The sequence below is a fragment of the Canis aureus genome, chromosome 2 (genome assembly GCF_053574225.1).
Source record: "Canis aureus isolate CA01 chromosome 2, VMU_Caureus_v.1.0, whole genome shotgun sequence".
NCBI lineage: Eukaryota > Metazoa > Chordata > Mammalia > Carnivora > Canidae > Canis > Canis aureus.
The window spans coordinates 32890056-32905438 of record NC_135612.1 but is presented as its reverse complement, the minus strand read 5'-3'; the positions used below and the strand labels follow the sequence as shown (position 1 = coordinate 32905438).

Here is a 15383-nt window from a genome sequence, read left to right as displayed (position 1 = left end):
GTGTCCAAAATAGGAATAATTGAGAAGCACATGTCTCTCTGCCATATCACTGTACAGAAAGCACCCTTGTGTGTCTGGCTCTGGCACTCTTTGTTCATCTTCTGTTCCTCCTCAGTCTTCTGCTCCAGTGACGGTGGCCTCCCTGCTGCTGGGTGCTGTGCCCTCCCCCACCAGGCTTCTGACTTTCTAAGATGCTCAAACATTTGCTGACTGAAAATCTGAGCAAAGCTCCAGGCTAAAACATTTACTCACCTGAATATTCTCTCTCACATACACAGCATAATCATCATTACTCAAGAAATCAGCTCGTTTTTTATATGTCTGGCTCTCTGTTACAACAGCACCAGTAGACTATAAAAGATAAATATATTTTTTAAAAATTGTGACCCAGATAAACCTACTTAAAAAAGTATATAATATTTAAAAATAAAGTATGAAATACTATGCTGTATTTTCACTATAAAATTCATTTTTAAAATATTAAATATAGTAAGCAGAACGAATATAAAAAGATACAACTATAGAAAATTTGAGACATTTCCACATTAATCCCATGAAATGATTTACTTAAATTAGAAGTCATTATGTCATATAAAGCATGTTTTTTAAATATAGTATATTCTACCCAACATCACTAGATGTTGGAACAAGGGTCTGCTTTGAAACTAAAGTAATTAAGGCACAGAAAACCCAGTTAGCACTTAGCAGGTTCACTACATGCACAGCTGAACTGCAGAGAGGCCCCATGGAACAGCATGCAGGAAACCCAGAGCATAGGACAGGTTGACACAGGCAGTGGGGCAACCACACAGGAGGCACTGACCACAGCGTAGGCTACATCGTCCACATCCTCCACCACCTCCTCATCTGAACATTCTTCAGACCCTGTGTCTGCATCCGAGAGATCTGTGACCTGCGCATCAGCATGGTCCAGCAGCCACCCAACCAAGGCCTCCACTCCTACAAGCAAGCACACACAGTGCACTCAGTGAGGATCCACAGTACCAGCCTGCCTGCAGGCTGCTGACATTAGCATTTCAAGGTAAATCTACAAACTAATGTGTGGGCACACTGAGTGAAGCACCCACAAGGAAAATTATATACCTGGCAAGCCAGCAGCATTCCCAGAGGCACCAGGGAGTGACTTAAGCGCAAACTCTATGTTCCTTCTAGGAAATCCCATTTCCATGAGCTGAACCACAATAGGCAGAGCAGGGGCAGGTGACTGTTTGCGCTTCTTCGCTCTGACAGGGCGAACATGCTGCACAGGGACAGGAGTTGTGGCCTCACTGGAGCTGCAGTCTTCAAACACTGGGCTCGACGGATGAGTAGACTCAACAGCCAAACACTGACACACAGCCAGCGCCGCAGCCTGAACAAATGAGAATGGAGCTGGGAGGTTTATAAAAGTCAAGAGACTGGGGTCCCTGGCTGGCTCAGTTGGTAGGGCATGCAGCCCTTGATGGTGAAGTCATGAGTTCAAACTTTACTTTGGGTGTGAAACCTACTTTATTTTTTTTTCAAAGATTTTATTTATTTATTCATGAGAGGCACAGAGAGAGAGGCAGAGAGACAGGCAGAGGGAGAGGCAGGTTCCCTGTGGGGAGCCCAATGCAGTACCGTTCCTAGAACTCCGGGATCATGCCTTGAGCTGAAGGCAGATGCTCAACCACTGAGCTACCCAGGTGACCCTGGAGCTTACTTTAAAAAAATAAATAAAGGGGATGCCTGGGTGGCTCAGCAGAGGTTAAGCATCTGCCTTTGGCTCAGGGCATGATACTGGAGTCCTGGAATCGAGTGCCACATCGGGCTCCCTGCAGGAACCTGCTTCTTCCTCTGCCTATGTCTCTGCCTCTCTCTCTGTGTCTCTCATGAATAAATAAATAAAATCTTTAAAATATATATATAAATAAATAATAACCTTTTAAAATAAAAAATAATATTTTTGAACTTCTATGAAATGCAATACAGAAGTATGGAAAACTCACACTTTTTAAATGAATGGATAAAACATCTTAACAGCCACGACAACTTTCACAGTTTAATGCAGAGGAAAGATGTGATGGTCAAGTAACTCCTGCTTCAGCATACACAGCACACAGTAAATTAGCCAATTATCAATGTCCATTCAAGAAAACTTCACAGCCACTCTGAGTGGGAAACAAGCTGAGCAAATTAAATGCAGAGTGAGTGGGGCTGGATGGGGAGAAAGGAGTCCCTGACCCCTTCCCCATGACCAGGCAGTGTCCACAGTCTCCTGCTCTTTTCCTAAGATAAGCCAGAGAGGACACAGAATTCTCTCATGTACCATCAAATCAACTCTTAACGATTCATGGGTTAAAAAAAAAAAAAAAAAAACCGCTCTGAGAGTTAAACATGGTTAAAAAAAAAAAAGTAAATAAAGAAGATTGGGAAACAAATTATAATCAATCAATGAATGTATGCATTTCTGGAGTCTACATTTGGGACTCCCTACCTCCAGTACACACTCTTTCCCTGAACTATTTGAACTTTCTGCTCCTCATCTCCAGTTACTCTCAGGGGGCCTATGACTTACTATTTTTGTAAACTGAGCATTTGAGGAAGAAATTAAGAAGAAACTGAGAACTCCCTTAAGGCTTAAGCTTAGGAAGTATCAAAAACCAAGGGTTTGCTCTGAAGTGTGAATAACTCATAAGTGACAGGCTTCATCTTGAAAGCTTACAATTCTCAACTGGACTGAACTAGGAGTTCTGGTAAAGGGGAGTGAGAGTGCACTGGACTAAGCCTCTACTGATAATAGCTATGAATTCTGAACAAACTATTTTCAAAAACTGTTTGAAGGTCCTGGAGAACAGCCAAAGCCTTGGCCGTATAACTTTGACCATGGGGGAATAGGTATAACCCTTGACCATGGGGGAAGCCAGCAAGCAAGCAGTGTTATTAGACTACAGTCAGAGGCTGGAATTCAGTCTTGCCAGAGCAATTAGAAGTGAAGGAGAAATCATAAAATGTGCACACGGATTATCTCAAATTATTGACTTATTCCAAAACTGAGCATTTGTGAGACCCTGAAGAACCAAGCGTAAGGAATTGCTGGAAGGCTAGAGGGATTCTATAGCTGCCCAGTGTTAGGGAGACAGTCTGAGGCCCCAGTCCAACCAAGTTAGATAGAATTGGTCAAAGTATAGAGGTTTCCACTGAACCCTTGGAAAAGATTCTAACTCCTGAGGAATTAGAAAAAAGAAACCAAGGCCTAAGTGCAAAACAAAAACCACCACAAAAATTCTAGAGCCAAGTGTCCAAAGGATTGGGGAGAAAGGTCAGATAATGAACTATCTATGAGAATAAAATGCTACATTCTCCAGAAAATGCTGACAGGACACAGCGCCAATACAATGTAGTATCTAAAACATTTAAAATATATTAACAACTGTAGATATGTGAAGAAGCAAAACCAATAACTGATTATAATCAGAAAAAAAAACACCCAAATAGTAGCAGACTGACAGCTGGCCCAGGTGTTAAAATTACCAAACAAGAAATTTAATATAACTATCAGGAATATGTTGTAAATATACATACAGTAAAAAATAAAGAGTGGAGAGATACAAACTGTCAGGAGAGCTATAGAACTATAAAGTAAGAATCCAAATGGAAATATGAGATCTGAAAATACAAAATAAAGAATTTCTTAGGTGGCAAATTTAGACCCAACAAAGCAGACAGCCTGACCCTGAAAACAAACCAATACAATTATCCAAGATAATTAACCAAAAGAAAAAGACCTACAAAACAAACAGAAACTCATTTAATAATCTTTCTTAGCAAAGAACAAAATGAGAACAGAACAGGAAAAAATAGTTAACACGTTTCCAAATTTGGTGGCAGGGGAAAATATCAAGCCAGAGATACAAGTAAGTTAGTGTATCCCAAGAGGATGGGGCAAAAATATACATACACATCTTAGCCAAACTGCAGAAAACAAAACAAAACAAAAAATTATGAAATATTAAATGCAGCCAGAGGGGGGGAAAGGCATTTCATACAGAACAAAAAGAATGATGGCTGAATTTCCATTAGAATCAATGAAGACAAAACAATGAAAGATCTCTCTTTGCTACAAAAGTCCTTCCCAATTCTTAAAGGATAACTCTACATTTCCTTCTACATCTTTCCTCTTAACACTGGGCACCTCCCAGTGTGATTCCAGGTTGCATTCTGCCCAATTCACTCTTTAGTTGCTCTAAGTGTCCTCTTTTTATCTCTACAGGTGACTAGAAACGCTGCCACACTATGACCACTTTCTTTCCCTGATCTGAGCTCTCATCTTAGTGGTTTTCAGATCTAACAAACAAGTAGTTGGCATTCAGGCCATTTCAAAGAAGGTACTGCTCCCTATCCTCATGCCCAACATTTCTTGCCTTCTCCCTTTGCATTCCACCTTCTTCCTAGCTCACTATGGGATTGCTGTCAGCCCTCCCATCAGCCTGAAGCAGATGCTTCCTCACTCAGGATCCCAACTCCCTGGAGTCTTGGTCTCTGAAGATTTCTATCAGGGTACATTCTGCCTGCCAAATTGAGCACTCAAGGTTTTGTTTTTGTCTCTGAGATTTTACCCAGAGTTTTTTTTTTTTTTTTACGTATTATATAGAAAGAAGGGTTTTTATTTTGTTAAAGATTTTAATTATTTATTTCAGAAAGAGAGAGCATGTGCAGGAGAAGGAGCAGTGGGAAAGGGAGAAACAGATGCCCTTCTTAGCGGGGAGCCTGATGTGGGGCTCAATCCATTCCAGGTCCCCAAGAACTGACCTGAGCCGAAGTCAGACACTTCACTGACTGAGCCACTCAGGTGCCCCGAAAAAAGGATTTTTAGAAACATCTAATCCTTCATGCTACAGGCCATGAAAAGTCCCCATCACTCTTAGACCTGGTCAATGTCACTACTATGGGAACATTCCCACAGCCCCAACCCCAAGTTACACTGCACAGAACATGTGTTCCACAACAGGACAAGGACGGAGAGCCTGGCCGCAATAGGGCATGCCCAAGAAAGCCCTTGGAGTGAATGGAACAAGCATGCCAGTGCAATATTCCTAGGTCTAATGGAGCTTCTTCAATATTTCCTGAAAAAAGATCACACCATAAATATTTGAGCATCTGAACCATGCTGAATCTCATTAACTGTTTCATATAATTCACATATGTTCAAAATAAGGTTAAACTTCAGGGCACTTGAGTGACTCAGTCAGACATCCAGCTCTAGATTTTAACTCAGTCGTGATCTCAGGGTTGTGAGCTTGAGCCCTACATCGGGCTCCGCGCTCAGTGCAGTCAAGCTTGTCCCAGCTTGCTCTTGCTCTCTCTCAAATAAATAAGTAAATAAAAAATATATTTTTTTAAATAATAAGGTTAAACTTCAACTCATACATCTTCTAACCAGTACTGCAATGTTCCATGACAAACATGATTAAAGTCTAGCTAGTCATAAGAATTATTTTGGCATATCATTTAAATTTCAAAATATATCCTTAAGAAAACACACATTTGTGAAAAAAGTTGTTCCGAATTTAATGTACCAGATTAAAATTGCAGAGGCTGTTACTGTACCTCTAACTCTTGTTTGTCAAATATAGCCTTCACTGGAGATGGCTGGGTGGCTGAGGCTAGTAACTGCTGCAAGAGGATCATTGGAGGCTGTGGCCCCTCAGGAGACATGTCCCCAAGGTCAGGGGATGCAGCTGCTCCATCATCTGAATTTAAAAACAAAATATGCATACATTATAATTTCAACTCCTAACATCTCTTTACCATTAAAGATAATGCACTGAACGTGTCAAATCGAGTATGAGCTCTACCTCTTAAAGCACTGGGCCATCAAAATCTTCAAGGCTCAGATATCAAAAACTACTCTTTTAAAGAATTTTCCACTCCCTGGTTCTTTGGTATTCCTTTATTAGTTCATCTGTCTCTTTAGAGACCTCAGAGACAACAACAACAACAAAGCTACTCCCTGATTTTTGCCTTTGGTCTAGTTCTTCTACCTTCTCTTTCTTGATGCATACTCACTGCTTTAGAAACCCTCCTTCCACTTCTATGGACACTCTCAAGTTTGTATGTTTAGCCCTGGCTTTTCCTACTAACTTTTGTTCAGAACATAAATTGACACCAATCCCAAATATGTTGTGTGGTAAAATCTTTTCGCCTATTTTAATCTGAGTAGCTTTGGGTAAGCTTTAGCACTTCCTGTTTGCCCCAGGCCCACTGAGTCCCATTGCCTTGAGCCCACTCATCATTTGAGTTTGCTGGTTGGCTAGTGACAACTTCAACTAACCCTCTTGATCAGGAGCCGGAAAATCTTTCTCTTGAAGGGACAAAGAGTAAACACTTCCACCTGACCAGCCCCATGTCTATCACAGCTACTCAACTCTGCCACTGAAGAGTACGATGACATGTAAACAAGTGGGCATGGCTGTGTTTCCATAAACTATATAAAAACAGGTGGCCATGGTAACCTGTCAAGCCCTGCTCTACACAGCTCTGTCTGGAGCCCCTACTCTGTCCCAAGCATGTAACCCTGATTCAGTCCCATCCAGAACTACTCACCAGAGTGACCAAAGAATAACCAACCAAATTCCTTGGGCTCTGGTTTCCTGATTTTTTACAACTGCGGCTTACCTTTAAGGTCTCTATCTTACAGAATAAATCTGTACTTTAATTAGATTTACCTTATACTCACATTAAAATTAAATTCACAATACACTCTTAAGATTAAGAAACAAAACAAGACATATCACACTCCACTGGACTTTCTAATTTTTGTCAAAGGCACTCCCCTCTGCCCTCCCTGTAACTCAAGCTTGAAACGTCAGCCATCTTTGACTTTTCACTGGTTTCCCATGCACTTATCATCAAAAAACACTACACCATCACATTATCTCTTGGAACCTTCTTTCCATTTTTCATGCCTTCCCCCAGAAGACACCTTATCCCTTGACACAAAAACAATTTTCTCATCTCCATGGCCTTTCTTTTTCAAATACTTCCTATACCACACTAGTAGATTTATCATCCTGAATTATCAGTCTTTATCATGTGAATCCCCACTACAGTCCTAAATTAGCCTTAAGTTTCACCCTGGGATTCAAGGCATTATATCACATGAATTCAGGTGATCTCTCCAGCTTTTGCCTCACGTTCATCAATAAACCTGAGCTCCTTGAAAGGGAAGCACTTCAACACTCACTGATATGTCTGTGTCCCTACTGTCTCTTCCACCAGGATGGAGCTTCCTCATCACACTGCACCTAGTGCTTGCCACACCCTTCAGAAGCTGCTCTCCCCAGCCCTCAGCCATCAGAGTCCCCATGACACCCGTGGAAGTGCAATTACACATTCCACAGTGCACTGGCATCATACCCTGCACAGAGCCATCTGCATTCATTTCCTCTTCTCACTCTGACCCCACAGAGTTTGGAACCATAAGTAGATTATCCTGTTCCCCATAATACTTTAGCATGTCCTTTAATAGTAGATAATCAAAAACATATTTCATAATTTGGGGTTTTGTTCCTACTTAAAATGATATAAGGTTATTCTAGAAAACTGGAATAATATAGAGAAGTATAAGAAAATAAAGTCAGCTGAAAATAAAGGGGGAATCTATGGTATATCTACAAAGAGATATACAAAGCAATGTGCTTTTTTATTTTATCATGTTCATGTTTCCATGGCAATGAACATATATATGTATCAACACTGTGAATGGTGTCAAGGTATTCCACTATGTGGATACACCATCCAATAATGGGCATTTAGGTGTCCCTAGTTTTCAACCTAAAAGCAATACCAACAAAGAAGCCATAATGAGCAGTTTTAAACACATATCTTCATGCCTTTTAATGTGATAAATTTCCAGAAGATAACTCATATGTTTTTTGTTTTTTTTTTTTAATTTTTATTCATTTGTGATAGTCACACAGAGAGAGAGAGAGAGAGGCAGAGACACAGGCAGAGGGAGAAGCAGGCTCCATGCACCGGGAGCCCGACATGGGATTCGATCCCGGGTCTCCAGGATCGCGCCCTGGACCAAAGGCAGGCGCCAAACCACTGCGCCACCCAGGGATCCCGATAACTCATATGTTAATGGAGAGATACAGATATAGATATGTGTGTATATGCATTTTAAAGTGTAACATTTCCTCAAATGCCCATTATATAGTTGTACCAACTTAGATTCCCACTAGCAATGTGTTAAAGCAGTACTACTTTATACATGTATAAACTACCTGAAGGCCTTATTAAAATGCAAACTCTGATTTCTTAGGTCTGGGGTACAGCGTAAGAGTCTGCGTGTCTAATATGCTCCTATGTGCCATCAATGCTGCTGGTCCATGAGCCACACTTTAAATATCAATGCAGGAGAGCACTGTTTTTTTTTTCCCTCCCTTTTACCAGATGTCATCAATCTTTTGTACTAGAAGACAATGACACTGCCATTTACACCCTGTTGATTATTGGTCAGGTTGCATATCTCATACATTTAGAAGCCATCTGTTTCCCCTTTTATGGACTACTTATTCAAGTCTTTTATCCCTTTTATGAACTACTTATTCAAGTCTTTTATCTGTTTTCTATGGGAGTACCTGCCTTCCTTTCAGATCTATAAGAGCTTCCTTAAAAAGATACCTGTGTGAGCAGCTATGACATCCTGAACAGCTGGCTGAGACAAGATTTGCCTGAGCTGGTCCTGGTGGGAAAGCAGTGCACGGCCCGCCTTCAGGATGTAGAGTTTTAACTGCTGGCACCTCAGCAGGTCCAGATCTACTTGTCCTGTGGGAGAAAAGGACTTAGCGAAAATGACACATCCTGCTTGGGTTCTTCTCACCAGCTGTCCAGCTTGGGGAAGATATTTTGTTCTCTGCACCACAGTGCCATGGCTGCAAAGTGGCATAAACAATGCCTGGTTCTGTGGGAAACAGCTGGCCATGCCAAATACTGTCAGTAATGAAGGACTTGTCTTTTCCAGTGCTATGACTAAGTGCTTCTAGATAAGCATCCTCTACCTCCCCCAGGTCTTTCCCTTTTCCTGCTCCCCACGCAACTACTTTGATGGGTTGGGGTGAAAATTAAATGGTTTAACAGATCTGTTAGGTATTAGCATAATCAAATGTTTCCCACATTGCTGAAATTTCAACCAGATACCTACATTTCAAACAAAATAGTTCCACATTTTCTTGCCAGAACTTCTCCAAGACAATTTTGTTGGACACTCACAACATATGGTTCTCTAACTCAACAAGATCATAGCACTCCCTGAGGCCTTATCTAAAAAAATGACTGCAGATGTGCCTGACAGCCAATTGAGGAGGAAACTAAGATAGCTGCCACAAAGGTGTACGCAGACTACAAGCACAGCAGGACTACAGTTGTATAACAGTGTTCCAAGGCAGGACATGTTTGTTGGAGGCCACAGAAGGCAGTATAGCAATGTAAGATGGAAGAGGATAGAGGAGGATAGGTGGCTTTCAGGCATCCAGCCTAACTGCCTGACAGACAAGTTTATTCACTGTGATGGGGAATGGGAACTAAGGGACAAGGTTAGTGGAATTCTGAACATGCTACAATGTACATGCATGTAGCCCTCCAGTCAGATATGTGAACTGGATATCTAGAGTTAAAGGTGATTGCTATCATACATACTGTGGCAGCAATCACAGGAATAGGGAGAGATAGATGAGAAACTCAGTAAGAGTGAGCACAATGAACCTGAAGTTATGGAGAAAATCATAAGAATTTCCAATGTGCAAAGAATAATCAGGGAGAACTCTCAAAGAACATGCAAGGGGCAGTGTAAGGAAAATTAAGGGAGCAGTATTCCAGACCAAAGGAAGGAAGGCTTTCAGCAGAGGTGACCTTGGTCTTAGCCCAATGTCGACAGATATGAAGCAAGGCAGGTTCAAACATACAGGCCTTACTGGGTCTGGCAGAGAAGAGGCCAAGAGCCAGAATGCTAAAGGGCCATGGCTGGAGGGCTAACAGAGAGGGAAAGAGAACACAGATTCCTCTCAAAAGCCTGTTCAGAATAAATGCCAGCACTGGAGAACAGGCATGGGAGAAGTCTGGGGTTCTTCAGGAGCCACTCCCACCATGGTGTCATTCTTTGTATTATACACTCTTATCACCATGCTCAAGGTTTCATGCCCACTGTAACTTAGCAAATGGTCAATCCACTGGAACCCAAAGACTTTGGCAATGACAGGAACTTGCTCTGACAAAATGCAAAACATTGTCCAGGCAATGCCAGGTAAGACTGTACCTAATTCATCACGAAGCACCATGTACTGACCTGCAAAACCCTGTTTAGGTGATTTTTTTACTTTATGCTTTTCTAATTTGCTTCCGGCGAGGTTTACCAATTGAGCCCAGACAGACAGCATGGGCTCTGTGAAGGGCAGGTTGATGACGCTGAATGCCACGGCAGGTAGCTAAAGCAAGAACACAGAAACCATCAAAGACTGTCCGATGAAATGAACAAATGAAATGTTCTAAAAATTATCATAACCATGAATCTTAATTCTGAAATTATCACACATATCCGTAAGTCTTCTTACATCCGAGAATAATCATTTTAAATGATGACATCAAGGCAAAACAGAGACATACATATGTGAACATAACCTAAATTAATTTGTTTCTTTAACAACTTGTCACCAATAATTATGTCAGGGCATAATTCTCAGGCATTTTCTATGCATTTCAAATTTTCTACAACATGTATATTCATTTCTGTAATAATCAAAAACAGTATTTTACAGAAAGATACAGCCTGATTACACTTAGATCACATCAAAGTAATATAAATCACTCACTTTCCCTATATATCCCTGATAAATTTAAGATGACAATAGCTGCTACATAAATCACGTCACTCAACACAATTAATAAGCATTTTCTACATGAAGAAAAGTCATTTTTTAAGGAATTACTTTTAAATTTCTTTAAAAGTTGAGTTTTTCAATAAAAAAAACTTCAAAATTTTAAAATAATTAAAACTAAAAACATACTTAGAAGTACCTTCTATGTTGCTAATGCCCTTTTATGTCTTTGGGGCTAAAATAAGACATGAACTACTAATCCATGTAACACCATGAGACAGGCCCTATTTATCACCATGGCACAAAACAAATTAAGAAAAGATAGATGGCTTTCCTCAGGTTGCATAGCCTCCTAGATGGTAGACATGAACTATGAAAATCAAGTTCATTCCAGCACTGATGTTAGAACCCAGTTCTAGTATAAAACTCCTCTGCCTTGGGATTCCTGGGTGGCTCAGTGGTTTAGCACCTGCCTTTGGCCAGGGGCATGGCCCTGGAGTCCCAGGATCAAGTGCCAAATGGGCTCCCTGCAGGGAGCCTGCTTCTCCTTCTGCCTATGTCTCTGCCTCTCTCTGTGTCTCCCATGAATAATAAAATCTTAAAAAAAAAAAAAAAAAAAAACCTCCTCTGCCTTATTATCAAGTAACTGAACACAAGTTCACTTACTGGTTTCAGCTGATTCAACGGGCAAACACGACACATCCGCATGTCTGAGAATTGTACAGTGATTCTGCCCTTCGGAGTTATGCGAGTTACTGTGCCTTCTCCAAACTCATCATGCATGACTTGTCCCCCCAGCCGTAGGCGACCATCGATGCCTCCAATCACAGCCAGGACTGCCATGAGGCCCCCAACCTCAGGGTTTTCAGAGTCAGGTAAGTAGTCCTCTAACAGGGCCTAATGCAGACAGACAGCTGGGTTGAAGAAGAGAGCCCAGGGAGCTGCCTGTTTCTTACACATTTACAGCTAAGCCATTTTTATACTAGTTTCTTCAATAGTTATTTCCACTTGAATATGTTTTAAAATATCTTTAAACAAAATACATATCAACTTAGAGAGATAATTTAAAAGTTAAATCAACATTTGACAGAGAAAAGTTAGCAGTTCTGAAAAGTGGCACCCACCCCCTCTGATGGCTTTCCTGTGCAGCTGCGGGTGACCGAGTGGAGCTGAGAGTTGATGTACTTGTTGATGAGTCCATTCCACTGGCCCAGGGAGTGAAGTGTGCGCAGCAGTGCCACCACCTCTTCTGCCAGGGTGCTGCTATGGGTGGCAGTCAGAGAGGCCTGTGGGCGTGCCCTCCGCCGCCTCAGAGTAGATTCTGAAAGAGAAGTATGAGAGAGGAGCTACATGGTGCCCTGTTCACTTCATCAGTTCACACAAATAAGGAGAGCTGCCCACCTCTGAGGAATGGGATATCTGAAGAACAGGTGGTAAGTAAGCTGCCCAGGAAACCAAACAGCTTTTCCACAAGGCACTTCATATCCCTTGCCCTTTCAGTCTTGTCCCATGATGGAAGCACTGCTTGCAGTAAATGCACAGCTAAGATCTGATAAAAGGCAATTTAAAATGGCAAACATTAAAGAAAATCACTATCTGTGATTTTAGATTAAGAAATAACAGATTTTTCTTTTATTTTTTTGTTCCTATAATGCAATAAATTATGAGAAAATTCAGATATTCATTTTTCTAAAATTAGATTATAGCCAAGTTAATTAAAAATATAGATTATCAGGATTTTTTTTAAAAAACCTTTATTACAGATGCAGATATTTATTGAATTAAAAAATAATTATTTTCAGCTTAATTCTTCTAAAGACAATTATACTACAACTTCTATGAAGCACCTAAGAGCAGCTGGCAGGATTTATCACTTCAAAGAAAAAAAAAGTCAAGTACAGTTTAGTGACTTAATTTAAAATAATCAAAAACTTCAGCCTCTTACACTAGAAAATCTACATTGGGTTGGTCCTAGTCCTTCTCTGCACTCATTATTGAGTACAGGCACCTAATTATAATGACTGGGAGGACTGGTATCTTGATGCCACCTCTTAAGGGGGTCCTACAGTCCCAAAATTCACACTGAGCAGGATCAGCCCAGCAGTACAATTACCTGCCGTTGTAGTGAGGCGGCGGTGAAAGGTGCGTGTCCCTCCACAACCTTCATAAGCAGGGCAATCCACTGTGGGGAGCTGAGGGCAGCACACATGTGTGGTGTAAGTGCAATGCTCCGCACGAAGCCCAGCGTGCACCAGCTCCGGTGCTGCTCCCGGCATACCAGCCTGTTTGGGGAAGCTGCCAGAATGAAACAAACTAGCTTGGCACCAAATTTCTAGAAATAAACACTCTGTACAATCTACACTTTTAATTTACCTACCATGTTATTTTCAAAAACAACCTAACTTCACAAATATCTTACCATGTCACTCAAAGTGAGAGCAGTGGGAGAATAGCTCAAGGAGCATTTTACAACACTTTTAAAACCTTTATAGTAACTCAAACCAGTTAAAGCATTTCAGGTACTTATTATTTCTAGACAATAAGAAAATGACTCAATATTCAAATAGTAATTATTAAGAGTGAATCTTGTATATTTTTTATAACCTCATATGTGTTTTAAATATCTCCCATGATCTTGTTTACATTTCATCTGCACCGTACATTTCCAATCCAAGTTTAAGAAGTCTGCATTAATAGAACAAGACAAGGGAGGTTTTTGTGAGGTTTATCCAATTTGATGCAACTGACCCTCTCTGCTTCTCCTGGCTTCCAGGTCTCTGCTCATGGTCACCCTGGGTTTCCACTCTTTCCTGGCAGAGGCCCACCTGCCAGGGCTCAGCTTTCCTGCTCTCCAGGCTCCCAGGGGCACCTCCTTCAGACACATGTAAATGCCTGTGCTCAGTCACACAAACACATTAACTTTCATACAGTCACACCCTACCACAATCACACACACTCATTCTCATAGTCACTGATAAATTCACACACAATCACTCATAATTACTCATAAACAGTACACCCAGCTACTCACACACATTCACACTGCCACTTCATACTCAAACCTGTAGCCACTCAAATACCCAGTCTTACTCAGAAAAAAAACTCTCACACTTACACCCAGATTCAGTCACATACTCACAAGCACTCTCACACTTACACACACACTGGTTCCTCCCACTTTATCAATTCATTCTCCTCACACGTACCCATTCACATACAAACATTTCAGTGGGTTGAACTGTATCCCCCAGAATTCATGTTCACCCAAAACCTCAGAATTTGGCCTTATTTGGAAATAAACTCTTTGTAGATATACTTAAGGATTGAGAGGACATTATACTGAATCAGAGTGGACATTAAATCCAATTAAAGTCTCTATAAGAGGCAGAAAAGGACACAGAGACACAAGTCAGCCCTTTGTGTGAAAATGAGGCAGACTGTAAAGTGCTTTAGCCTCAAGCTAAGACACCTTGCAGCTACCAGAAGCTGGAAGAGACAAGAAAGGATCCTCTCTTGAAGTCTCTGAAGGGAACACAGTTCTGCTGACACCTTGATTTTGGACTTCTGGTCTCCAAAACTCTGAGGTTCTATAATTCTGTTATGCGCTGAACAGTGTCCTCCTGCTCACAAAACCAGTATGTTGAAGTCCTAAACCCCCATATCTCAGAATGTGACTTATTTGGAAATGAGGCCATGGAAGATGTAATTTGTTTAGAAGAGGTTGAACTAGATAAGGGGGGGAGGTCCCCCTAATCCAATTATGACTGGTGTCCTTATTAAAAGGTGAGATTTGGTGACAGATAAGACACATAGGTGAAGATGAAGGCAGTAATCTACAACAAAGGAATGCCAGAGATTGCCAGCAAACTATCAGAAGTTAGGGGAAAAGCCTAGAACAGGTCTTTCCCTCACAGCTCTCAGAAGGAAACAGCCAGTTGACACCTTGATCTTGAACTTCTAGCCTCTCGAACATGGAGAAAAAAATTTAGGCCACCCAGGTGTACAATACTTTGATGTGGCACCCCAAGCAAACTAACCAAATTTGCAGTAAGTTGTTATAGAAGGCCTAGGACTCTAGTACACATGCACACTCACCCCCATGGACACACCCACTTACATACACAGACACACACAAACACACACACACACACACACACACACACAAATTCATAGTCCCAGGACTCTGTAGGCAAGCCCACAACTATTCATTGCATACATGTTTTGTCCGTCGTTCCACTTTCCACTAACATTCGCAGAAGCCCACACAGGGTCTTGGTGGCCTCACTCTGCATGACTTCAGCGTGGACTCCAGCAGAGAGACAAAGAGTTTGCAATAAATTAACAGTACTGGTAAGCATCATTGCAGTAGGATGAATGTTCCTTTCAATTTGTTCAGCTTCTGGAAAAAAGTATCAAAATTAAGAACCTATACTCCCAAATAGAACTGGAAAATGTCCCTCCATGTAATTTAAGAGATTTTATTTTTTTTTTTTTATTGGTGTTCAATTTACTAACATACAGAATAAC

General features: G+C 41.1%; 1 protein-coding gene across 10 annotated transcripts in view; it reads right to left on the bottom strand.

Annotated features, from left to right (window-relative positions):
• Positions 1-15383, bottom strand: part of HERC2 (HECT and RLD domain containing E3 ubiquitin protein ligase 2) — a 243912-nt gene that overhangs the window by 99963 nt on the left and 128566 nt on the right. For 9 of the 10 annotated variants that reach the window (XM_077868196.1, XM_077868216.1, XM_077868256.1 and 6 more), the window contains 11 exons: positions 15073-15255; positions 12970-13151; positions 12258-12405; positions 11981-12177; positions 11523-11753; positions 10328-10466; positions 8668-8811; positions 5590-5732; positions 1105-1372; positions 824-960; positions 253-351 (listed from right to left, as the gene is read on the bottom strand). In XM_077868196.1, coding sequence (XP_077724322.1) covers positions 253-351; positions 824-960; positions 1105-1372; positions 5590-5732; positions 8668-8811; positions 10328-10466; positions 11523-11753; positions 11981-12177; positions 12258-12405; positions 12970-13151; positions 15073-15255 — 1871 coding nt within the window. The remainder of the gene's footprint in view (positions 1-252; positions 352-823; positions 961-1104; positions 1373-5589; positions 5733-8667; positions 8812-10327; positions 10467-11522; positions 11754-11980; positions 12178-12257; positions 12406-12969; positions 13152-15072; positions 15256-15383) is intronic. The other variant, XM_077868211.1, reaches the window with a different exon arrangement.